We start from the raw sequence: 27956 nt of genomic DNA on the forward strand, positions 1-27956 counted from the left end.
CAAAAAGAACAGGAGTACTTGTGGCACCTTACTAAGACTAACAACTTTATCAGAGCATAAGCTTTCGTGGGCTACAGCCCACTTCATTGGATGCATGTTGCTGTAGCCCACGGAAGCTTATGCTCTAATAAATTTGATAGTCTCTAAGGTGCCACAAGTACTCCTGTTCTTTTTACAATAACTAAAAACGATTTCCCCATGATAATTTCCCCCCTACTGTAACTCACACCTTCTTGTCAACTGTTTGAAATGGGCTATCCTGATTATCACTACAAAAGTTTTTTTTTTCTCCTGCTGATAATAGCCCACCTTAATCAATTGGTCTTGTTAGAGCTAGTATGGCAACCCCCATTTTTTCATGTTCTCTGTGTATCTATCTATCTATCTTCCTACTGTATTTTCCACTATATGCATCTGATGAAGTGGACTTTAGCTTATGCTCAAATAAATTTGTTAGTCTCTAAGGTGCCACAAGTCCTCCTCATTCTTTCTGCTGATACAGACTAACATGGCTACCCCTCTGAAACCTTCTGATTCTGTGTCTCATCATGAGGGTTCACGATCTCACTTACAAATCTTATCAGAAGAATGTCCCCTCCAGAAGTTGACAACCCTGAGCACCATACTGAAGCAGTTTTGGTTCTGTACTAACTTGGAAGTAATGATTGCCTACTGAACCATGAATGCCACTTCTTGCAGCTACTATGTTTTCCTTAAAAGACTCTAATCCAAGTACTGACCAGCCCCAGTCCTGCTTAATAGCCCTCAGTGGTTGAAAGCAAAGAAATTTAAATCACATCCTGCCTCTTTAGAAATGAGAAGAGATGGTAACATTAAACATACGACCAGTTCATTGTAGCCAACAGAAATTTATAACTCGATAAATATCTTTTCCCCCAAAAAATAAAATTAGGAAAGAAAAACTCCTTTACATGTGTATAACAGAACATCATTGGGAAGTCTAAAAAGAGACTTTATATTTATTTATTACATTACTATGACATCTTTAGCCTGTGGTGAAGGATTAATGAACAAGTGTTAGTGACTTGTATAATGCCAGCCAGCAAACATTGATACCACTAACCCCACTGTGGTTCTCACTATAATTGTTATTTTAGACAGTACATAATGCTACTTGATAATATACTCTAGATATGTCTAGGGTTACTAATCTGCCTGAGTAGATGATACAACATGTTTTGTTTTACTTATTCTTTATATGCTTGCTGTGAAAGTTAAATTCTGCATAATTGTTTCCTTGTTTACTGAGCAACAAGATACAGATTGCCTTTCTAATGCTTGTATGCCACTTGGTGAATACGATGGCCTAATAGTATGGGTTTATCATTATTATTTACTGGTGTTGGTTTTTAATCCAGCACAATTTTTAAAATTGCTAATACTATTATTATTGGAAATTATATAGCTCGAGACAAATATTTGTGCTTCAAATCAGCAGTTTGCTTCTAGTGCCAAGGAAGCCAGAAAAGATAACAGAATAGAGACAAAGTGTTCTAAGCTACAGAAAGGCATTGTCACCTTCTGGGACTTGTTTTAGGTTCATTGCCACCTTTTCCTCTCGTCTAGAAGTATTACTTCATCAAATGAATGAAATCAGGTGGGAAATTTAGCTTTTCAAGAATTGAACACATTTAAGAGTGATTGATGGCGTCATGCACAGCATGCCAGATGTAAGCAGGAAGACTTGGGTGCACTTACAGCAGGAGAGAATGTTTCTGTGAAAGTCTTGCTATATGCTTCAAGCACTCTTTAGCTGGCTCTTCAAGGTCATCTCTTTTTTCTTCAGGCTCAGGTTTAATAAACTCCAAATTAGTTTCTGGAAAGTCAATCTGAAAAAAAAAAAAGATGATGTCTTGTGTAGAAATTTGTATAAAAGGGTTCTCAGATATCTGAGTATGATCGTTAGTGAATGGCATCCTAAATATGTAGAGAAAATGTGAAAAAAAAGGGGGAAAGGGAGACAGGATAATTGCAAAAGGAGTGTTTATTGTATGAATGAATTTTACTCAGAACTATTGGGTGACGATCCTGGCCCCATTGAAGTCAAGAAGAGTTTTGCCTCTAAATTTAATGGGGCCAGGATTTTACCCATTGTATCTCAGCCTCATTAGGTCTGCATGGGACTCCAGGTTAAAGGCTTCTCCCTCCCTGTTTTTAACTAGAGATGGGCCTGAGCTTCAAAGTTTCAACCCAGATCAGTACTTCTCCAGAACAGTGAGGGGGAGGAGGGGTTCAGAGTCTGCATATTGATTTGGATTGTAAGAGACAGGGTCCAAGCTGCAAAGTTCAAATCTGGATATTAATTTCCCCAAAGTTGGGAGGTCTTCATACTGAGGTCAGAAGACAGGGGTTGGCACACAGGCCCATTTTTAGCTTCATCAAATTATGGGAAAACTCAAAAATGGGGTTTTTTGGAGGTTCTTTTCAATTTGAATCAACAGCAACCCCAAGTTTTGTTATGGATCTAAGTTCTTGGTTTTGCAAGAGTAGGCTGGAAAATTCAGTAAAGCAGGCTGTTTTTGGTAATTCCTTGTTTCTGACTGGCCTGTTAAAGGCACAAGAACAGCCTCTCATGAGTTTTCATCATTTTCACTTCCAGCTCGATCTGGGAAGTGCAAAGTTTCATTAAGTAATGTAATAAAATGGGGGGGAAAGCTGCTAACCAAACTTTTTCAAAGCTCAAACGTGTTTTAGGTTTGAGTGGCAGATTAGATGAAAATTCAGTTTTTTAACCCAGTTCAATTTGCGTATCATAGCATTTACATTATAATGTATTAAGAGACATTCACAGCAGGACCAGAAAAGCAGTCTCTCTAACCAATATATATGTGCATACTCACTCTCACAAACTATTAACCAAAAAAACACAACCAACAAACTGGTTCCCAGAATACAGTACTCCTAGGAATTATAGCACACAGCAGTCACATCAAAAGAGCTGTTTTTTTTAAGGCAGCTTTTCCTGTATTTTCACAGTGTCTCCGACTGTCATATTTACAGGCATAACTGAGTACGGGAAGGGAGGGGACGGGAGTGGAAGATTCTTCTCTGCTGTTTCTTAGAGCTGAAAGACAGATTTTAAATTAGCAGCCCTCTACTGCCTCACCCTCCTTTTATTATTAATACAGAGAAAGCTATTTTAAGGAGCCCTCTTTGACTGTATTATTCCAACTAGAAACTTGCTAAAAAATAGGGCATTTTTAGCCCAGCCTCATTTATTCACATTGCTTGCCTTTGTGCTTCATCTGCTAACAACGATCATTTGGTTTTTGAATATGAAAAGCAATTGGCTGTGCCTTTAAAATGACCAGTTCAATCTGGGAACAGGACAATACTGGGGACAGACAAAATGTCTTTTCAATATTTGGAGGCCAGATACTGCCCTTGGTCTACACGCAGAGCTCACAGTGACATCAATGGCAGCCTGGCATTTGGTCGTGGATTAAGAGTGATATAAATACAGATGCATTTTGTAGCTCCTTCCCCACAGACCTTTCTGCAGACTCAGATAATTGTTAGCTGCCTGCAATGTGTATAATGGCAGATAATTCAGTGGTACACGGGACACAAGTGGGATAAAAACGCAGCCGAGAGTCAGGTACCAGGTCAGCAATTTGTGTCATAGAAGAAAAAGTGATCTACTCAGTGCCTTAAACCCACAGCCTGCATCTGATTTAGTGAGTATGGTGTATAATTGCTGTTATGTAGAATTTTACTCCTCCACAATTAAAAAGGCTGATAGCATACAAGCAGAGGTCTCTTGTGATTTCTAAACTGTGGGATCAGGAAGAACCATGTAATCAATCATTTACTGCAAGTTGTTCGATAAAATGTCCTTGTTTTGCTTTCTCAAAAAGCAGTCCTTACCTGCAGTGTTACTAGTGCTGGCAGGCTAGTGTCACAAATGCCCGGCGCTATCACCGTTGTTGGAGGCTCACTGTACAATGCCATGCTAAGCAGCACGGTTCCATGATTGAACTTTCTGCAAATATCAATATACGTAGATAAAATACTGCATTAGTATCGGAGATAAACCAGACAGGCTTGATTGAAATTATATCAGAAACATTGAAACCAATGGCTCAGGAAAAAAGTATCTACATGAGTAACAAATATTTAATAACGGGCTCTCCAATCTATCAGAAAGGAGTGTAACACAATTCAACAGCTGGACGTTCAAACTAGATAAATTCAGACTGGAAAAAAGGCACACATTTTTAATAGTGAGAGTAATTAATCATCGGAACAATTTACCAACGGTCATGGTGGATTCTCCATCAGTGACAATTTTTAAACATGGTATGCTCTCTAGGAATTACTTTGGGGAAGTTTTGTGTCACATGTTACACAGGAGGCTAGACTAGACCATCATGATTTAGTAGTATCAGTTTGGAGGACTGAAGGGGCATGAGACTGAAGCACCCATAGAAATGGTCCCTCTAGGACAGGGATCTCAAACTCAAATGACCACGAGGGCCACATAAGGACTAGTGCCTTGGCCAGAGGGCCGCATCACTAACACCACCCCTTGCTGCTCCTGGCCCCGCCCCCACTCCACCTCTTGCATGAGGCCCTGCCCGTGCCCCGCCTCTTTCCACCCCTTCCCTGCCCCCATTCCAACCCTGGAGGTAGGCCGGGGGTGGGCTGCTTGGAGGGCCGCAGGCCGCATGTCTGAGACCCCTGCTCTAGGAGGAAGGAAATCAAGTGGGGAAGCTTGCACTATCTGTTCAGTGGATAAAGAGAAGAGTATAGCCTCTAGCACTTGTCTGAGCACTACATTCACAAACAAAAGTCTGATCAGAAACATGCATGCACGCTGTCTTCATATAAGAAAACTGCAGGTCAATATAATTCATTCAACAGTCCGTGAATACATTTGGAAAGACATAGGTGCAAGTCCTAATCATAATGAATCCACTCACTTGGATTAAGATACAGTGTATCTGTTTTGCCTTTTAATTTACTCACATCTTGATGGCTGGTCGGGTTAAGATCAGAAATCAAAATTATGTATAAAAGGGCATATTCAACATTTTTTCTATTCCTAAATAATTATTTTTAGTGACAGGCAAATTTTTACTACTGTGTAGCACTGCACAATCAATACAGCTGTGGGAGAATGAACTAAATTCCTTTCTGCCTACTAGAGCATCAACAAAATGGATAAATGAGTTCAGAACACAGAATCTTTAGCAGTGGTGAGGATATAAGAACACAGGTGGGTTTGCAGCACTGACAAAAAACTCCCAGCATGAGTTTGCAGCACTGACAAAAAAGGAATATGCTGAATTGCAAACTGAACTAAATTGCTTTAGAGTCATTGAGACAAGAAACATGGGAACCCTGCAATATCATCTTTGCAGCCACCATTCAGAGTAAAAGTACCGTTTGTTTTTTACTTCTGAAGATATTGGTGTTTTTAGTGCAAACACTATTTCACTGAGAGAGCAAAATTCAGGAGGATCAAAGACAAGGGATTTTCAAAAGTTTGTTTTGCAGCTGTAGTTGTATGGGGAACAAAGAATACTGATGTGAACAAGATATTGGGGGAAACTAGTCATGAAATATGAAGCCACTAGTTTGAATTTGAACCAGATCAATAGTGACTGAAAAGTGTTTCAGCTGATGTTTATTTGGGTGAACTTTATGAAATGAGTTGCTGCTCTTCAGCTGTTTCCTAGAGGGCAGGTGTTCAGATCACAACAACTCACCATAATCAGCGTTAATTGGTACTATTCTTAGCAGTCTCAGCTGAGCAGCCAAGGGTTGAATGGACATGGAGGCTAAACTAAACTACCCTCACACCCTTTTATTATTACTAATCATTTATATTGCACTACAAATGTATGTGGTACTTTAAAAAAATCCATAGAGCTGTGGTTCCTGACCTGGAAACCTCAGAGAGATAAGGCAAGAATGGGGCAACTGTCAGGGCAAACGAGGATGGGGCAACAAGGTAGAAAAGATTTGATAAAAAAAATTTTTTTTAAGGAGATTTTTTGAAGAATGAGCATGCAGGAGCCTGATGAATGAGAGCTAGAAGACTGTTTTAAATGCCGGGGCAGCAGAGGAAATAATAAGATAGAGCAGTAAGGAGAAAACTGAGAGCAACATGAAGGCGAATAGGAGGAAGTAAGAGCAGAATGAGGAGAGCAAGTTTATACCTGGTGCTGAAGGAAGGGCCAAGGAGCTTGAATTTGATGGAGTAAGAAGCCAGGAAGCCAGCGAAGGGATAAAAGAAGGGGAGATTACAAAACATGACTGGCCCACAGAGAAGAAACGTAGTAGTTTTGATTTGGAATGGCTGATTATGAGATAGCAGGGGGCATCCAGAAGAAGATTTCTCAGACACAGTGGAAGATGTGAGATTGGAAAGAAGGCAGAGTTCAAGGTTAAATATCTAGGAATCACCTGCTTATAAGTGGTAGTTAAAACCATGGGAGTCAATCAAAATCACCCAGAGAGAGTATGGAAGGAGAAGAGTGGATCAAGGAAAGAACGGAGATGGAGCTAAGATTGGAATCTAAAACAGAACTTTCTGGTCCTGACCTATCTGTAGAGCAAATAGTGAATTTAGCCAGATGTGGGTGTGGGTGTGTGTGTGTTGGGGAGAAGAATGAGAGGTGAGAAAGGATGATATGGTACCAAATGAGAAGCTAAAGAACTGGTCAGCAAGGTAGGATGAACACAAAGCAGAATAACAGAAATATAAAGTAGAGAGAAAGCAGAGGAGGAGATATTTATGTTTGATCTGGAGATAGTGATTAAAATACATAGAGCAGCAAGGCTGCTTGAATAGTGTAGAGTTGGAAAAAAAGGAACCAGTATATGTGGTTGGATAAATATGTAGTACTTATGACACACATGCACACTATATATAAACTTAGTGATATAAACACACTGATTCAGTGCAACCAAATAAAGTATTATGGTAATTTGTGTCATTCATTCATTCGTGTGTGTACACACACACACACAAATGAATGACACAAATTTACTGTATTACTTTATCTGGTTGCACTGAATCAGTGTGTTTACATCACTAAGTCAAACTCTTTAAAGAACAACAAGCCTAAAGTCATATGAGACACCCTGTAACCAGGGGAAGAGGGCTCCACAAGAATACAGAAACTACACATCATTTAAAGCCCAGTTTCCACTGGAGCCCCCACAGAATTAGGGTGCAGTAACATGGATTGCAGCTCTCTAGAACCAAGTCTGGAGACAGGATGGCAATAACTGGGCATTTCTTTATGCACAGAAGAATGATGCAACTGGCAGGAAGAGCAGGTGCTATAGCGTGATGGGATGATTCTGAAAAGGAAAGGGCCAACAACTTCACTAACATAGTCTCTCTATTGTCTCACTATCTGTATGACAAAGTTCCTTTAACAATAAAATATGGATGGAATGTGAACAAACTGTGCTATATATCTAATACTCTTTATTTATTTCCATAGACCAATGACAAGTGAGAACACCTTCAACTACACAGATTTCCTACTCTTGTTTATAACAGGAGCTAAAGTAAAGTCCCAGGCTCATTATGTGACAAGACAGAGGTTTAAGGACAGCTCAAGCTACATTAAGTTACAAGTTCAACCTTGTGCCCTGAAGTCACCTGGGGGACTTCGCTTGCTGAGACCAGCAAAAGAAAATTATGTTGTCTGCTCTCTCTGATTTGGAAATACAACTTCAAAATAAGCGGTGTTGTTAGAAGCGGTGAACTCAGAGCAATGAGCACTGTGGGAGACATTACCTCTCCGAAATTGCCCAAAATGATGGATTTCTGATGTCTTAATTAGGTTTGGAACTCTAAACTATTCAGCCCAAGAGACAAACAGATTTTCCCGATGTGCAAGGAAGAGACTTGGCACTGCAAATACAATACTTGCTGAACAGCTTCTCGAGTTTAACCAGTGCTCCTGCTAAACTCCCCCATGCAGGCCCCTTTTGGTAATTACATTCTATATACGACCAGTTGGCATATAAGGGCAAGCAGCATGAATATTAGGGTTATTGGTTAGAAAAGTCAGGGGCCATGATTAGCAGTTTTATTATTTATATTTCCAGATGAAAACTCTGTTAAAATGGAGTTAGGTTGAAAGGACATATCAATGGTTAAAGATAAAATATGTGACAGAAATATTGCAATTATCCCCAAACCATCTATTATAAATCCAAGAAATTCATAGTTGACATTAAACATAAAAAGAAATCCAAACATGTTAAGGTATAGAAATGCACGGTCAGGGCACCCAGACAATCTTAATTCTGCACTGTAGCAATACCATGAAACGTTCATTAGAACTCTTTAATACCTAGTCTCATTGCATTCGTATGAGACACTCCCAGTAACCTGGGACAATGCATCACTAGTGTGTGTTTCTGTCTAAGTTCTCATTTACACCACTGTGAGTCAAAAATTACTCCACTGAAATCATTAGCGTCACTGTAGAGTCACATCGGTGAAGATGAGAGTAGAATTTAGCCCATAGTTTATCACTATTCTTGCTTATCATTTCTGTATTACAGGACTGTTAAAATTTTCTGCATAAAATTTGTGAACAAAAATTAAAGATTAAATGATTGATGTTTTGAATGGGGAAAAATAGTAAGAAGAAGGAGCTCCACACACTGCAGTTATTGTCCCTTAATTTCCTGGACTGGAACCCTTCCGATTAGCCAATCAGATTCCTTTGTCAGAATCATCTGTGTCAAAGTGGCAGAATTCCCCAAAATCTTATTTCTGTTACTTTGTAGGTATTTGACCTTTCAGAGACTGTATTTTGTTCCAACTACAAAATATTCAGGTATGGCTCTAATGGAATAGTAAAGCAGACTGACTGAGTGTTTAGATATTTTCAAGTTTCACTTTTGTGACTGCATTTCAGGGGTGCTTTTGTTTTTAAATTGGTCTATCAATTCAAATCATGGTAAGTAACCAATTTTGTGGAGCTGTGGTTGGCTAGAGGAGGGAAAGCACCTATGCTTCTCTATTCTAGTAGTTTCTCTTAATTGTGAATGACATAGCTAACAGATCGGTGAATGTAGAACACACAGATTCTAAAGTATTCCTCCTCTTACACCGAGCTTTAATTTCTCCTTTGATGGGTCATTTGAGCTAGGATCTATAAAATACTGAAATAGCTGTAATGGGAAGTATTCTTGTATTTTCTTACTTATGTATACTGGTGGGGCCTGACCAAATTCATGGTCCATTTCAGTCAGTCAATTTCACGGTCATAGGATTTTAAAAATAGTAAATTTTCTGATTTCAGCTATTTAAATTTGAAATTTCACGGTGTTGTAATTGTAGGGGTTCTGACCCAAAAAGGAGCTGTGGAGGAGTCACAAGGTTATTGTGTGTGAGAGGGGGGTTTACAATACTGCTCCCATGGTTTGCGGACTTCAGTAACTCAACTAGAGATTAGGGGTCTATTATAGGAGTGGGTGGGTGAGATTCTATGGCCTGCAAAGTGCAGGAGGTCACACTAGATCAGTGGTTCTCAAACTTTTTTTACTGGTGACCCCTTTCACATTCTAAGCCTCTGAGTGCAACCTCCCTTATAAATTAAAAACACATTTTTATATATTTAACAGCATTATAAATGCTGGAGGCAAAGCGGTGTTTGGGGTGGAGGCTGACAGCTCTCAACCCCCCCATGTAATAGCCTTGTGATTCCCTGAGGGGTCAAGACCCCCAGTTTGAAAACCCCTGGACTAGATGATCATGATGGTCCCTTCTGGCCTTAAAGTCTATGAGTATAAATATCGTTAAAAATCTGGCCTTAGCCCAAGTCAAAGATAAAATGCAACTTAGTCACTTTTGAATATTTCACCCTAGGTCTTTATTTCTGTAGAGTTACAGAGGTATTCATAACCTACAAGCAGCTCTAAAATAATATTAAACTGAGTGTTGGGGAAAAAGGGAAAGTTAAAATATGAGGGAAGTTTCTAAACTATGGGGAGGGAACAGAGAAACTGTTCAGGGTAGTCCCAATTAGCAGCACCATTCTGGGAAGTATGAGAAGTGAGTGTGTGGAAAGCATCGGGGGCAAGGAAACAGGAAAGCAGACCCAGAAAGAAAATAGTCTGAACGAGAGGGTAGTTTAGTGAGGGTATGGGAAGGCAACAAGGCCCTTCAACATGACTGGGGAATTTTCTAGGGTAACCTGGTGGACAGTCAGAGAAGCCCAATCCAAAGGGGTTCAGGAAAATCAGGACTTGAAAGAGCTCTGTATGGAAAGGAGGAACAATTATTGAAAATGACTGTTTCATACCTTATTGCAATAAAGATCTGTTTAGCTGCTCAAATTTGTGTTCATTTGTTTGTATATTCCTTCCAGGCCTCCCTTTCATGCAGAGTATAGCACTTAATTAAAGAACACTATTTAAAAAAACCCTATCATACAAAAATGTACTTACTGTTTTTGATACAAGGGGGAACACGTCCAAGCCAGTATTTCTGTATTTTTAGATACACAGTTTACTCCAAATAGTTTTATTGTCAATATTGTTTCATTAGGAAGAGATTTTATTTGTAGAGGAAAGTTGATTCTGAAAGAAAATCACAATTTTAAGAAATCTAACATACTTTAACATTGTTATTTGAAGTTACTGCTTTTCAAGTTTTACTGTATCCCACCACACACCTTACTAAGCAATAAACTGCAAGGTAGCAATTCCTTGAGGGAAAATGCAACTGACAGATCTACTATAAGCATTGCCAACAGTTAACCTGAGGTCACATTACATGAGAAAAGGCATATAAAATCTTGTCCATCCAAATGATCAAACACTAGAGAAGAGAAGGGCAGGACTAGCTTGGTTGTTGCAAGCAAAGGCCATCCCTTTAATAAGAAAGTACATTAGAATAAACACTGAATGAAAAATGGATTATAAACTAGTGGTAATGGGCTAAATTCTCCCCTCAGGCATATATGCACAAATCCTGTTGAAGTCAATGGGAGAGTGAGTGAGTGAGTGTGTATCTATCTTCAAAAAGAAAAGGAGTACGTGTGGCACCTTAGAGACTAACGAATTTATTTGAGCATAAGCTTTCGTGAGCTACAGCTCACTTCATTGGATGCATTCCGATGAAGTGAGCTGTAGCTCACAAAAGCTTATGCTCAAATAAATTCGTTAGTCTCTAAGGTGCCACACGTACTCCTTTTCTTTTTGCGGATACAGACTAACACAGCTGCTACTCTGAAACCTGTATTTTTCTTAGAATTTGTCAAGATAGGATGCCATTCTCTAATTTATGCATGTATAATCAATGTGTAATATTTTTTTCAAACACAGTTTAAAGGCTGATGCGGTTTTAAATCTAATGTATGTCAATTTTTCAAGCAAGTAAAGTTGTAGAAACTAGTGTCCATTTCAGATTTGTATTGCCCATTAACAAGTCGATTAAATTAGTTACATAGGTTTTATAAACTGGTCTACAATTTTAATTTGCACAAATCCTAATAATTGAGACTTTTTCACACCTGTGTAAAAACATCTGAGTCATTCGTTCAGAGACCTACAAAGTATTACTTTATTTTTCCTGAAGTAAAAGTTCATATTCAAAAGCACGTCTTTTATTTTCACTGAGAACGTTTCGTGCAAAGCCAGATTTGGCAAACAGATATTGAGATTAATTTCATTTTCTACACAAACAAAATCAATGTTCAGAATCCAGGGCTGAAAGAACTATTTTGCAGAGGTAATACAAGCATTTTAGAAAATGAAGATCTGAACCAGCTTCAACAATAAAAACTTAGGATATAAATCTAAATTAAACAGTGTGAAAATTTTCAGCATTCTAGATGCTTTAATGAAATGATGTAGCTGTAGGTGTTCTCAAACATGTGTATTGTCATTCTGCAAACAAATCTAGGAAGCACCACTGAAATAATTTAACAATCTGGAAAACATTAAAATTAAAACTAGCAGGAGTAAGGTGGAGGGGTTATGTGGAATTTACACCTAGGGTAAAATTCCACTGTCAGGTAGATTGTTATAAATCTGGCATAACTTGACTGAAAGCATCCTTGAACAACTGACCCTCCCCCAACCCCTCTTTTTAATAAAGCATAACATCTATATTCCACTCATTCAGTTTAAAGAGCAGTCTCACGCCAAAGAAATTAAGATGCATTCCCCTGCCTCCCCAAATGTCCCTATTTACAGGTTTCAGACAATGACGGGTGTACTATTTTTTGTTCTTTCTTCCAAAGCTTAGTGAATTTCAAAAAGTGATTGGGAAAGCAGTCTGTTTCACACATCTCCAAATCAGTTATTTCCTGTCTTTTCATTTACAGCCCATCAATTCCATTCATCCTGAACAAAGGGACCCTAAAACATGGGTACTCAACCTTAAACATCTTAAAAGATCTGATGCAAGGGGGGAAAAAAGCCCTCCACTTTATTATACAGGAGATAAAAGATTACTCATAAACCGGGCAAACATCTTCGCTAATGCCAGGAAGCCTCATTAGTCTTGTAACCAAGTGGAAAATATATCCTTCATATTACAAGACACAGATTCTCTACTTCGCCTTTGCTGGAGGCTTCAGTTGGACTTTGTCATGGCAAAATATATAGCACTACTAAAAGTAGGCATTTAAAAAAGAGCTATATTAAAAGAAGACTTTTAGAATGGCCAGATCATCATGAGACTGAGGCCATAGATCAAATCCAAGACCTTATTGCCTATCGGGAAAAAATCGAGTCATATAGGGTGTGTACAGACTATGGGAGATAACTATTACTTATAAATATTCTGTGTACCTCAGTTTACCTTCTTGATATTATTCTGTCCGTGATGTGGATTAAATAAAAAGGGACTATTAACAGCAGCAAATAGGAAACAAAACAACAGAGATAAATCACCTCTGCATAAACAACTTCCAGGGTGTTAAGAGAACAATGGGTGGGTTATTTAATTAGAAAGATGCTATTTCCAGACTCCATGCAAATTATACAGCTGGTTTGCCAAGGTTCAGAGTCTAAGATCACTGGGACACTGAACAGTTAAAAACTTCCTCTCGAGAGGGAGAGGGAATTCAGTCATCAGCCACTGCTTGAGGGGACACTCAGAGGAACTGAAACACAGGCCCTATGGGATGGGTCCATGTAAGTGAGGCTTGCCAAAGCTGCCAGGGAAATGTAGGACTTCTGTTGTTTTAACCCTACTCTCTGATTGCAATGTACATTTGGATGAATAAACAATACATTTGTTTTGAAAAAGCTGTTTTGAGTCACTTCAGTCAGCTGTTTGTCACAGCCTCCTGGAGAAAAGTTTCTTGCAGATGCCAAATGCAGTTGGGCCTGTTGTGTTAACACGGTTGGGAAAGAGGCAGGGGGAGTGGGGGCAGTTCTGAAATCCAGAGATCCAGTCTAAGAGTGTTTGAACTGCAGGGCTCTACCCTTGAGAGAGATGAAGAAAACAAAGCCTGCCACCTGAGAGGTGCACTTGAGAGGGACTGTAAAAGGGCTCAAGTCACAGCTTGCCCTGTAACCATGACATGCTGCAACCTTCAACTGCTAGTAATTTGAAAGGAGTTCAACTCTGACTCTTTGAGGTGATAGCTCAAACTTTAGAAGGTATAGGCCAAATGCAAAGCCTTATTTTAGACCTAGGAGGAAATGTGACATTTCCTGGTGGGAACAATGAGATCAAATAAGGGAGCTGTGGGAAGGGGAGGAAATTAGGACTGGATGGACGAAGACTAAGATTAGCGGTGGTGATCGTGGTGGAAGAATTGGGGCAGGGAAGGAAAAGAGACAGATCTGACAAGGAGCTGCAGTGCAAAGGGTGATTAGGACTGCCTGGGCAAGTAGGCTAGGGCAAGGAGACAGGACTGACAGGGACAGGTTGGAGGAGATGGGACAGAAGGGGAAAACAAGCAGAAGAGTCTGTGCCCACTAGAGGACGCACTCCTCCAGAGCCTGGAATGGAAATCAAGATTTCAGAGCCTCACCATTCCTCTGGTGTCAGCAAATATCTGTGAAACCCAGTGGCAAAGTACGTCTCATCGCCGTATAACGCTAATCCATATAAAGGATGACAACCTACTATAGCTATCAAATGCCATTAAGTGCAGAGGTCCAGTGCTGCTTATAATTCATGTGAGTATCAACATGATGAAATTATTTTTATTTAGGTTGTTTTTTTAAAAACCTAGGAAGTTAAACAAAAAAAGCTAAATTAAAAGAACATTATTAAGGTTGAAGGTGGGTGATACAATCTTTTACTGAACCAACTCCTGTTGGTGAAAGAGAGAAGCTTTCAAGCTTACACTGAAGATCCAAAAAACAGCTCTATGTGGTGGAGTAAAATATATTTCCTTACCCACACTGCCACAACAACACTGCAAACATTATTAAGGTTGTTAAGGCAATCACTCAAAAAATAGAAATGCCAGAATGAAGTTTGCCTGTGTACATTCATTATGGCGATCCATTGTCTACAGCCAAGCTCTATGATACAACCGCATTTGCGCCAACCCCTCAGACAGAGACAAACACCTACAAGATCTCTATCAAGCATTCTTACAACTACAATACCCACCTGCTGAAGTGAAGAAACAGATTGACAGAGCCAGAAGAGTACCCAGAAGTCACCTACTACAGGACAGGCCCAACAAAGAAAATAACAGAACGCCACTAGCCATCACCTTCAGCCCCCAACTAAAACCTCTCCAACGCATCATCAAGGATCTGCAACCTATCCTGAAGGATGACCCATCACTCTCACAAATCTTGGGAGACAGGCCAGTCCTCGCTGACAGACAGCCCCCAACCTGAAGCAAATACTCACCAGCAACCACACACCACACAAACAGAACCACTAACCCAGGAACCTATCCTTGCAACAAAGCCCGTTGCCAACTGTGTCCACATATCTATTCAGGGGACACCATCATAGGGCCTAATCACATCAGCCACACTATCAGAGGCTCATTCACCTGCACATCTACCAATGTGATATATGCCATCATGTGCCAGCAATGCCCCTCTGCCATGTACATTGGCCAAACCGGACACCCTCTATGTAAAAGAATAAATGGACACAAAACAGACGTCAAGAATTATAATGTTCAAAAACCAGCCGGAGAACACTTCAATCTCTCTGGTCACGCGATTACAGACATGAAAGTTGCGATATTACAACAAAAAAACTTCAAATCCAGACTCCAGCGAGAGACTGTTGAATTGGAATTCATTTGCAAATTGGATACAATTAACTTAGGCTTGAATAAAGACTGGGAGTGGATGGGTCATTACACAAAGTAAAACTATTTCCCCATGTTTATTCCCCCAACCCCCCACACTGTTCCTCAGACGTTCTTGTCAACTGCTGGAAATGGCCCACCTTGATTATCACTACAAAAGGTTTTTTCCCCCCGCTTTCCTGCTGGTAATAGCTCACCTTAAGTGATCAGTCTCCTTACAATGTGTATGGTAACACCTATTGTTTCATGTTCTCTATGTATATAAATCTCCCCACTGTATTTTCCACTGAATGCATCCAATGAAGTGAGCTGTAGCTCACGAAAGCTTATGCTCAAATAAATGTTTGTCTCTGAGGTGCCACAAGTATTCCTTTTCTTTTTGCGAATACAGACTAACATGGCTGCTACTCTGAAACCTCTCTAATTACATGATCACATACTATTTTTTAAAAACAGGATCCCTGTCTCATTCAGTGCACAGGATAATTAAAATGTATACAACAGTAGCACCCAAAGACCATAATGAAAACCGGAGCTCTATTATATTAAGTTTTGCCCAACAAAACTAAAATCTGAACAGACATTCCAGACAAAAGGTGGGAAAGAGCAAGTGAGAAGCCAAGAAAGTGAGAATTCACAAGAAGCTTAGTTTCAAACACAAAAAATCTCTGTTAGGGTTTCTGGTTTAGCCAAAATATTAGACACTTGACAAAGTCTTGAGCTGCCTCCCCTCCCTATGGTTAGGGTATGCCAAAATACAAACCATATATATATATATATATATATATATATATATATCTCTTCCTTAGGAACTCCTTGTCTGGGCTTCTACTCAGCAAAATCTTCCCCTCCATTTCTCTCTCTCTTGCCCATATTGATAACTCAATCCTTTCTAATCTAAAATAATGAGCCTCACTTGTCTCAGCTATATCCAATTAGCTGCCAGCACAAAATTCCTCCATCAGCTGATTGAGCTGTTGCTGGACATAAATCCAGGTGACCCTTTAGCATCTCTTCCTAATGGCCCTGTTGTCACTCATATGTCTCCTTTTAAAAAGAAAGGACCAATTAAAAACCAGTGCATAAATAAGAGAGTGAAATTAGCTCTACATAGAAGACAGCAAAAGAAATATATCCCAACAAAAAATGAATGGTTCACTACCTCTTTCATGAGCTATTCTATATAACTTCATAAGCTATTCTATAGAACAATTTCTCTTCATCTTCGACTGAGTGGAGAGACACTTCTAAAGCAATAGCACAAGGCCAAGAGCTAGGAGAACTTCACTGTAATATTGACTCTGCCACAGACTTCTTCTGTGGTCTTTGATAAGACATGTCACCATTTGGTGACTTGTCTGTAAAACAAATAATACTTCAGAAGGATATTGTATGGCTTAATTTATTCTGGCTAGAGTTCATATATAGCAGCCCTGAGTGAAGCTTTCACCCTTCTCTTCACAAATATTATGGAGCATACAGCACACAGCTATAAGCATAAGAATATTGTCATCGGCCAGGTCCAGCTTCCCATAGAGGCATCACCAGCGAGCTTTTAAACAGCCAAAAGCATACTCAACAGTCATTCTGCACTTTCTCAGCCTGTTGTTGAACAACTCCTTGCTGCTGTCAAGTTGCCCCGTGTATGGCTTCATAAACCACAGCATTAAGGGGTAGGTGGGGTCTCCGAGGATCACAGTGGGCATTTTGACTTCCCCTACGGTGATCTTCTGGACCGGGAAGAAAGACCCTGCTTGCAGCTTCTTGAACAGGCCAGTGTTCCGAAAGATGCATGCATCATGCACCTTTCCAGACCAGCCTGTGCTAATGTCTGTGAAACGGCCATGGTGATCCACAAGTGCCAGAGAACCATTGAGAAATATCGCTTGAGATTAATCTACTTGGTAGCTAGGTGGGCTGGTGCCAGAATTGGAATATGCATGCCATCTATCTCCCCTCCACGGTTAGGGAAACCCATTTGAGCAAGGCCATTTACAATGTCATGCAGAGTTATGGTCTTTGCGAGCAGGATGCAATTAATGGCCCTGCACACTTCCATCAACACGAGTCCAACAGTCGACTTTCCCACTCTGAACTGGTTAGTGACCAATCGGTAGCAGTCTGGAGTAGCCAGCTTCCACAGTGCAATCACCACACACTTCTCCAACGGCAGGGCAGCTCTCATTCTCATGTCCTTGCACCACAGGGCTGGAGTGAACTCCTCACACAGTCCCATGAATGTGGCTTTCCTCATCCGAAAGTTCTGCAGCCACTGCTCATCATCCCAGACGTGCATCACTATGTGATTCCACCACTCAGTGCTTGTTTCCCGAGCCCAAAAACGGTGTTCCACTGTGGTCAGCACCTCCGTGAATGCCACAAGCAATCTCGTGTCATAGCTACTACGCGTGGCAAGATCAACGTCACACTCCTTTTGCCTTTGTAGTTTAAGGAATAACTCCACTGCCACTCGTGATGTGTCGGTCAGAGCGAGCAGTATACTGGTCAGCAGTTCGGGATCCATTCCTGCAGCCTGAAGAGGCAGGGCACGCAATACACAAACCATTGAAAGATGGCACCAAATGCAGACAGAAGCACAGGGATTTCTGGGATGTGAAGCAATGCATCATGGGTCATTGGGACAGGACCCGGATGCCATGCGACCGCCTCCACCTTCCCACAAGTCTTAGCGGCAGAAGAGAAAGAGGTGCTCTGTGGGATAGCTGCCCAGAGTGCACCGCTGCAAGTGCCACAAGTGTGAAAACTCTATTGCGCAGGCAGCTGACAGTGTGAACACACAACAGCGGTTTCCCTTCAGCATTTTCTGAGCGGCGCTGTAACTTTGCCAGTGTAGACGTGCCCTAAGCATATGTCTACACATCAACGACAAACTCACAGCTGGCCCAGGCCAGCTGACTCAGGCTTGCAGGGCTTGGGTTGTGGAGCTGTCTAACTGCTGTATAGACTTCCAAGCTCAGGCTGGAGACTAAGCTCTGGACCCTCCCACCTTGCAGGGTCTTAGAGCTTGGGCTCCAGCTCGAGTCCAGACATCCAAACAGCAGTGATACAGCTCCGCAGTCTGAGCCCTGTGAGCCCGAGCCAGCTGGCCTGGCCAGCCATGGTGTTTTGTTTTTTTTTTTGCTGTGTAGACATACCCTCAGAGTCAGTCTATTGCTGAGTACCCTGAAAGACACAGATTACATACTTCCCTACAGAACTCCCTATTCTGCAAGCAGGACCAGGGAACCCGCAGGGAATTTCAAGTGATAGCTCACAATTTTAACACAGTTCTCAAACCACCACACATGTATACAGAAATATCTTTTTCTTTTTTTAAAAAAAAAAGGACCTCAGTGAGTGGTATTGTAACCCCTTAATATTGCACTTCAGCTGCAGAGCTGGTAACAGAACCCATGACTCTTTAATTATATGATTTCCTAACTTCTGTGTTCAGGTAGAATCAGAAGTCAGACTTTTTTGTTTGTTTTTTTGCTGAGGAGTTTCTTACTATATCAGATGGGTCTCCGACTCCTGAAAAAAAATCTTCTCCTATAAATACAGATTTCCTGGGATGCATATTAGAAAGGTGACCACTTCTTAGGCAGCCAAGAATATCCACAAGAGACATATTCACCTGATACTTCCCTAGCAACACTTTCCTCCTTACTTTTTTGAACTGACTGAAGATGAACTGCTGCTTATCAGAAATCTCTGGCAGGCCACAATGCAAATCAGAATCAACTTTCTTTTAATAAAAGAACAACTCTATTTTATTCTTTTCTTCCTTTCAGATGTATCTGATCCTTAGACTTAAACTCACATCAGCAGATCGTTTGCTTTGTATTCCAGATAAGCAATGATCTTAAAAAGAAAACGGTACACAAATGGTGATAACAATTGAAAATATATACAGAAAAAGAATTGTACACCGTAAAGAGAACAATTGCCTATGTTAACCAGCATTTGTAAAGATTCAAACAGTGAGCACTGTAGTTCTCTCCTTTAGCCCTGAATGACAATAAAATACTCAACATCAAAAATCAAGCAAGAGAAAAAAATCATACAACACAATTGTAATTACATTACCCCATGTCAGATGATTGCATTTGTCAAACCAAACTTTACTTAAATGTATAACTTCAGTGGTCACCACTGAAGAGTCAACATTTGTTAACATTTGCTATATGGTAGTGTCTTAGTCATCTTTTTGAATAGGTAATAACAGGATTTAAACTGCTGAAAAGGTTTAGCTGATATAAAATGCAGAATGTAACCAGTCAGGCTGCCCACATTCCTACTAAAGATTTTGTTATCTGATAGGATAATTACAGCAACAAAACAAGAGGGCCTGACATTATGAGAAATATGAAGAAAAAACCTACTCTCAGCCCTATAGTAACGGCGAGTGGAATCTGTGTTGCTCCAAATAACTTCCCCTTCTGCCTTCCAAAACAACTACTTCTACAGGGTTTATGCTTTTCTGCTGGGAGCCTGATTAGCCTGTAGTGCCCAGCATCATTACTTTCACCTGAGCACCCACACAAGGGGAGGCAGAAACTTGGACTTAACCCTATCAAACCACATTCTCTCACATACAACAGTAAGGTAACTGTTGACTTTTTAATGGCTATCATTGTACCCAGAGAGGTGTAATAATAAAGAGAAAAGGCTGAACAGGAGGGAATGATTTAAAAAAAATGATTTAATGACAAAGTCATGTTTAATTTTTCAGGTCAAGAAGTTAAAAGCTGTCCGTCAGCTTCAATGAGATCTGCACATGATTATCAGAAGGCAGACGCTAGCGAAAACTTGGGCCAGAATGTGTCCCTGTGCGAAGACACTTATACAGTAACCAGGAAACTCCCTGAATGTCCTTCTTTCTTCCATTGCAGAGACGGGTGTTTCTTCCCACCCACTGAAGAAACTGAGGGTCCAGCTTGCAAACCCCACGGATCCTCTGGGCGGGGGGTGGGGAAGGGCCATCACTGCAGAGGCCTTATGTTTCTGCATAAGACTCAAGCTCACTCCCTGCTCCCTTGCAGTGCAGATCCCTTGAATCTGTGTTACCAAGGTCTCCCAGCTGACTTTTGTTCCAAAGCTCTTCCCACCCCACCTGCCCCTTTAAAGGTGGTTCCCCAGCATGGACATCCCTGTGCTGGAAAGTGACATTTGTAGTATTGGGAACTGTATCTTTAAGTGGTTTAGCTTTCCAGGCAGGAAGTCTGGGGGAGGAGTAAGGCATAGACCCATGCTCTCATAGGCAGAGGCAGTTGGAAACTGACTCACTGACTAAAAAGAATCTCTTTCAAGCACCTTCGATACAGAGGGATTACTGATGACCACAAATACAGCCTGGGGCTGCATTTACATTTCCCTTCAGTTTGTGCTCAGTCCCAGAAGGATAACGTGTGTCCCCAGAAGCCAGGCTCCCAGCCTGATCCATCTCCCTCCTTCTCCTGGCTTGTCCACTCCTTGCTCCCCACCCCTTCACTTACTGATCACTACAATCGGTGGGGATTCTATTTGCATAAAAAGGAACATCCATGCACAGAGTGTCCTTTTGGCCCAAAACTGGTGCCCTAAACGCAGGATGATGACAGATTAGAGCGTATGTCCAGGTATCAACTTTTATCCATTGCACTTAGCTTTATATTACCATGCTGGCGTATTTAGAACATTAGTACTACCTGTGAAATGAGCCGATACCATCTCTAGAAGACACCTTTTCCCCCTCCATTTTTTAGAATCTAATATTGGTTGTGTAAAATGAGGCAGACTAGCATCCTTCAAATGAAGATTAAAACTTACTTCTCATTCCAGTTTGCCAGGAAAAAAAAAGACTTTTTAACTGGCATATTTTTGCAGTTCTTCTCTTGACATATTTTCTTCCCAGCATAGGTTAAAGAACAGGAAAAGGAGAAGAGCTTGTAGCTACAAAGAAAAAAAGGTAAAAGATTAATTACAATTAAACATACCTTATAGATTAAATTTGGAGTTAGCTAGTCAGAATGCTGAAAAGCTCATTCTTATAGATAGAAGTGAAATAGTCAGGCTTATGCTAGTATTTTAATAAAAGCGTATTATTATTTGATTGTTAGAGTAGAGGAGTGCTGGTTTCTGTTCCCAGCTATGTTACTGACTAAGCCTGACCCGTTACCACTGTAATCAATGGGAGTTTTGCCAGTGACTTTAAGGTGCATAGGATTAGGTTTCTATTGTGTAACACTGGGCAACAGTAAACCCCTTTGTGCCCCAGGTTCCACATCTGTAAAGAGACTATAATGCTTACAGAGATGTGTAATTATTACTGTATGTGGATTTATTATTATGCTGGTCAGTGACAGTGTTGGACACTCACCTGGTTCGGTTTAGATTAAGGTTGAAGTTTTGGGTTCAAAACAATTTCAGGGCTGTGGTTTGGTTTCAGATTCTACATCATTGAAATCATACGCAATATCAGCCCCAAATGGTGAAATATTAGAATATCTGCTCTTCTTGAAAGGGTTCCCCCTTCTTGCAAAACATTGTCTCCTTCCGAGATTCTGAACAAGAACTATAGGCATAGTGTAGAGCTAGGGAGTCAATTTGAACAGCAAATCTGAAGGGGTTTGGCAACTCGAGGTTCCTATTTTTGCCTTCTTTATAAACGAGTCCGTGTTGATTTTTTCCAAGAATATTATTTATTATATTATATATGTTTCTATTCAGCTGAAGGGACAAAGATGAGGAATCAGCAGGGAGAACTCAATGAAGAAAAAGGATGCAATACTTAATTATAACTAATAGGAATTGAATCCGGTCTTAAATATGACAACAATGACATTTATACTTTTATCCTACAATTAATAAATTAAAGTTATGAAACAAAAGATAAACACTGACAAGACAGAGTCCTGGATTTTATTATTTAAATTGCAGTAGAACACTGAAAGAATGCTTTATAAATGCAGTCCCTATCCCAAAGAACTTAAGCTCTAAGGCCTCCTTCTTGGAAAGATGTATTCCTAACTTTAAATGTTGTAAATAGTTTAGTTTAAGTCAATAGCATCGCTTACAGTGCATGAAGTTTAGCACATGCTAAAGTCTTTGCAGGATCAGGGTTTAAATTAGGTAGACAACATGGAAAACACAGATATAATTTGTATCATTATATTGTTCTGTAACTTGTAAGGTTCTGTACATTATCTATTTTAAGAAGAAAGTAAGGCTAGGAATGAGGAATCCATGGCACAGAGGGGAAAGCCAGTTACAGGAATCCAGGCAGCAGAAGTGAGTTTTAAGGAGAAGGACAGAGATGAGGCTTCTTCTTCACTAGAACAGGGAAAGTTGTTCTGGGTGTAGTAGGAAGTGGGGGGCAGGAGGGAGCAGCTGGAAGAGGGGGAGACATGGGACAGGCAGACAAAGGAAGCAACAAGATGAGAAGAACCGCAGGAGCATAATTGTACAAAATTGTGAACAGGCTGAAACAAGAGCTTAGATGTGAGGGCCAGAATTGTGCAGTGCCTTAGAAGTAAGAATGAGAAATTTGAATGTGAAAAGAGGCAGGGAGCCAGTAAAGGCACCAGAGAAAGGTAGGTTACAGAGCTGCAGTGGTAGGAAAGGAAGACTATTTTAGCTACTGAATGTTGGAAAGATCGGAGAGGGAGATTTAGAAAGAAAAATGATTCTCATTTTCTCATATGTCTGTATATTGAGATGGTGCTCAAGTGATCAGCGGCCTCTAGGCCACGTGTTATTTCACCTCTTAGTGGTAAAACCTTAAAATAAAATACACTGGGAACAGTACAACCAACTGCAGAACCAAAGCGGTGATTATGCTTCTGTATCTATTATCTTCAGTAATGCAAATTTTCTGAAATTTTTATTAAACTGCTAATTATAGCTAAATGCTGTATAGAACATTCCTTTGCTAATGTTCTAATGCAAATGATCCCATTGTGTTTTAATTAGTCATCTGCAATTCAAGGAAAAGTGAGTGCATGGGAAAAACATTAATAAAAATCTAGAAAACCGCATGTCCCCCTGTAACAATAATGCTGCTAGACTGCAGTCATCTGACCCTCTCTTGATTGCCTTGGTGTGGCGAGGGGAAAGCGTTCACTTTACAGTAAAGTAGGAAAACCAGCTATTTGAAGAGACACTAATTGAACAAATAAATAATGTGGCAGAGATTATTTTTATTCGTTTTTTTTCTTTTATTAAAGTGGTCTCCCTCTGTTTTTCTCTGAGGTGCTTAATGTACCAGATACACTCAGGCCAATAAAACTACAAACGTTTTTAACCATCATCTGTAAACAAAAATTGTCACAGCATAGGTGTAGCCTGGTAATCATGGTTTAAATACATCTACCATGAGTGCCATTGCTCAGGTCAAATTCAGACCTGCTGTAAGCAGGTGCAGCTCCACTGACTCAGCAAGATGGCCTCAAACCATGCACCACTCATTATGCAGGGCCCACATGCACCCTGCCACACCCCTCTCCATGGGCAAGTAGCAAACCCCTCTCCCCCTTCATCCACAACCCACTCTCTTGGCAGGTCACTCGCTAACACACTCCTGCCAGGGCAGCTACCCACCCTGCCACTGTTCTCCCACACTTGTCTCAGGTTGCCTCCTGAGTCCTCCACCTATGCTCCCCTACCTAGAATGCTCCAAAAAGGACCTCTCTTCGGTGTAAGTGGGTGCAGCTTCCTGGAAAATAATACAGCTGCCTCTGCTTACACTAGATCTGAATCTGATCTGTGTTTTCATAACAGCAACACAAAACAGGCAGCAGCCATGCAGTGCAGCTAGCTGTAATATACATGAGGGAAAGAAGCCCTTCTAAAGAGAACGACTGGCACCTCTTACCTTTTCAGCCAGGCTGCTGGGATGTTGTGGGCTGCATAAACAGTGAAGCTAAAGTGGGGATCTAGGTCGACATCTGCACATGGAGGGCTTCTAAGTATTTTTGCAGGCCGAAAATCTGTGTGGAAGCTGCTGCTGAAAACATGGATGAGATGGGAGATGGCTGTAGACAGCTCTGCCACAGCATTCTCTATCAAGACTGGGGGGGGGGAAATAAAGGTTAGCAACAGGTCATTGGTAAAGAAGCATATTTATCATAAGACATCAATTATGGCTTTGAAATTCCTCCTATTAAAATTTAATTAAAATGACAATCTAGCAAGTGAAGCCAATTAGCCATCTGTGCTCCTGAAAACCATCTTAGCTCATTTTCTGGTATATCAACAGTCCTTTATTACAATATCTTCAAACAAAGGCATTTACAAAGGAAGACTTTTTAAACCACTGTAAAGTCAATGCACTTCAGCTATGTCATTTCAGTCTCTTAATTCCCACTCTGTGAGGATGTTTATCATGTTTTCTGCAGCTAAGCAACTATTTAGTTCAGGGGACCTGGCAACATAGTTAAGAAAAGTTGAGAACTAGTGCAAGTTAAATGTTAATACTATGTGATTATTGCAATGTGTATTGTAGGACATGTATAGTAATTTATTAATCTATGGGTAACCAAGAATAACAGCTAGTCCACCTATTGTTATACTTGTCTCTAGGAGTGGCCAATAGTGGATGCTGCAGAGGAAGACGCAAGCATCCATAATGTATCTATTTGCTTAATACTGTAGCATAGGGGAAATGTCTGCTTGACCCAAGTTAATTTTCTTCCTTGAAGTGAGAGAATCAATATCCCTTCCAGTTTTATTATAGCTAGTGTAAGTGCAAATTATTCAGATTCATATACATTTCTAAACCTTTCTGTAATTTTTGTAAGATTTAAAAAAATCTTAATAGGATAAACATGCTGCATACTATAAGTAATATTTGATTCTTTCCCTATCCGATTAAGAGTTTGAAATTTTTAGGTGAATTGTTACATTTCCCAATCTCATTTCAGCTGCAGTAATTTATCTGACTATATTTTAAAAGCATGCCACTGTGATCTTATCTTAGCATAACTGTGACCATCTGCTCATGCAGGACCTGAAAATTACATAGATGGTGTCTCTAAAATGTATAATTCATGTTTTTGTATGAGAGTTGCAAAATGGATCGTGGAGACCTGATATGAATAGCAAGGAAGAAAGATGCAATCAACCCTAAAATATCCATAAGTATCATACAAAATATACTAAATTCTATAATTCACGGGTACGGTACCTCCAAAATTATTGCACCCTTCTTGTCTCAGACTACCCATAAATCGAAACAAGAGGATATAGTTTAACTGCTTTTTCATTATTTTCTATTAATCTCAATGCTTGTCCAAACACAAGTGTGCACAGGTGACGGGGTTAGAGTGTATTTTCCCATCTATGGTCCTGATTCAACAAAGCACTTAAGCAGGTGCCTGATTTTAAGCAGCTGCTTAAGTCCCACTGAAGTTAATGAGCCAATGCTAAGCTGAACCGGGACCAATGTATTGTCTACATGTGGGAGGTGCCAACTTGTTTTGCCTTTCATTCCTGGAAATATGCCTCCACATCATACCCCCAGAAAAGAATGGCTACAACACTGCCTCTTATAGTGTTGTGAACGCCTCTTCTGGATCTGAATAACGAGTACATTTATAGTTTGATAGGCTAACAAAACTCTCTCACAATCCTCTTCAATCTATTTTTGTTTATACCTCTCTCCTCTGTTATTCCGCTCACCATTTTCCTATTCATTCATTTTACTGTTCCTTTTCTCCATCTATCCTCCTTTTGTATTACCTGCATCTTTTACTTGGCCCTTTTCCTATCCTCAATGCCACTCGTATGTCCCTGTAACTCCTGTAAACAATTTTGTAATTTCCATACTAAGCCTTTCATTGTGTTCTTCTGTGCACCACAGAATTACATTCAACCACATCTACATGTCCTAGGAGCGCCAAAACAGGTTTGATGAGAAAGGGGCATATTTACAAATACAAAGAAGGTGTTCTACTATATGAAGGAGATAGCTCTCTTGTGCCAAAATAGTATACATAAATCCATCTGATCCAAAATGGATTAATTTGAGTGAGAGTTTGTGAACATACAGTCAACAGCTGTCTGGAGGCAATTATTTAGTGAAGTCCAGGGCTTTTCATTTGTCCAAAGTGGAATGTATGTACAGACAGTCCCTTCCTATCTGCAGGCTGTCCCACTGAGGTTCATGGCTGCAAGATAAAGCCGATAATAACTACAACTTGCAGAAGGTTTTTCTCAACTCTTTGTAAAACACAGCGAAACATAGCTCAGAAGCATTTTAAAATGCCAACTACAACCCTCAGTTTGCTGAAACATGCCCTTGGCCTCCAATGTCTCTTACATAATCACATGTTGAAAGCTGTAGGACAATGTTTCAGATTATATGTACAGAACAAGAGAATATGAGAATACGTTAACCAAACCAGAGTAGGAAAGCTTTTTTTAAATGACAAGAATCAGAAGAAACATGGATGAGCTTCCATATAATGGAATTCTCCATTTATATTCTTAGGTATATTGTGGCAGTGGAAGGAATGACAATGGATCAAACTTAGTACTTTGGAGCTAAAATATGTCACATCGCTGGAACAATACGTATACATACACTAGCCTTGCTATAGCACAACGAAAACTTACTAGTACAAGCACAAAATGCACTCTTACAATGATTGCGGTGATGAATGTGAAAAAAAATGATATTTTACATGACAGAAAAATTACCCACACCAAACAAGCTGATGAATAGAACTTCGCAAGGCTATTATAGACCAGATTATACTGTGCACTAACATAATTTTGCAGAAGAGTAGATCTGATAAATCCCTTTACAGATTAAACTGAATGCAGAGTGCTCCAAACAAATAAAAGGGGCCCTGGTGTATCTTCTACTGTGATTACTTAGTGTTTTAGTATATTTTGAGGTAAAGGGCAAGAATCTTCCTAAAGTAATATTCAGTCCAGCGTATAAATAGATGGATGTTCCTTTTTAACTCCTGAAAGTAGCCAGTACACTTTTTTCTGGACACCAAAGCCCAGGGTTGTAACCAGAGAGGGCCAAGTGGGGTGCAAAGCTGCGGGAGTGGAAAAATGGGGCAGGAAAAAAATGGTAGCGGGTGCAAATGTGCTTGCTCGCCCTGGGAGCTAAAATGGCTAGTTACAGCACTGCCAAACCCACTGATCTCTCATTTATTTACTACTATGTGACCTCCATTTAAAATCCCTTTGCAGCTTCGAAGACCGATATAGCTGTTTCTTTCCACTCTTCATTCATTAAGCAGGACCTCAGTTAGCAAAACTAGAGACAAAAATATCTTGGCAGATTTGTAAGCATCCATTACTCACAATGGCTGGGCAAAATCTTTCTTACACAGTCAGCTGTTACATAGGATTTGGTGTACCATGTACACTATTTGTTCCTAAAGCCAAGAATTCCAGTTGCTTTTTGTGATTCATGGATTTTAATACCAGAAAAGACCATTATGATCAGCTAGTTTTAACATGTGCATAAGACAGGCTGTAAAATGTGACCCAGTAATTCCTGCATATTCATAACTTCTGTCTGGTCTAAAGTCGACATCCATTCTTGATTTAAAGACTTGAAATGATGGTGGAAACCATTTCATACCTAGGTAAATTGTTTAAATGGTTAATTACCCGCACCGTTAAAAATCTGCACCTGATTTCTAGTCTGAAATTATTTAGTTTAAGATCTCAGCCACTGTGATGTGGACATGTCCACTGGGAAATGGACTG

The 27956-nt window shown here is 40.2% G+C and overlaps 1 protein-coding gene across 1 annotated transcript in view; it reads right to left on the reverse strand.

Moving 5' to 3' along the window:
* PIK3C2G (phosphatidylinositol-4-phosphate 3-kinase catalytic subunit type 2 gamma) overlaps window positions 1–27956 on the reverse strand; it is a 330089-nt gene that overhangs the window by 192070 nt on the left and 110063 nt on the right. The window contains exons 12-16 of the mRNA XM_074938223.1: window positions 24100–24295; window positions 21057–21179; window positions 10450–10581; window positions 3889–4003; window positions 1720–1850 (exon numbers count right to left, since the gene is read on the reverse strand). Of these exons, the coding sequence (XP_074794324.1) occupies window positions 1720–1850; window positions 3889–4003; window positions 10450–10581; window positions 21057–21179; window positions 24100–24295 (697 nt within the window). The remainder of the gene's footprint in view (window positions 1–1719; window positions 1851–3888; window positions 4004–10449; window positions 10582–21056; window positions 21180–24099; window positions 24296–27956) is intronic.

The sequence above is a fragment of the Natator depressus genome, chromosome 1 (genome assembly GCF_965152275.1).
Source record: "Natator depressus isolate rNatDep1 chromosome 1, rNatDep2.hap1, whole genome shotgun sequence".
NCBI classification, from domain to species: domain Eukaryota; kingdom Metazoa; phylum Chordata; order Testudines; family Cheloniidae; genus Natator; species Natator depressus.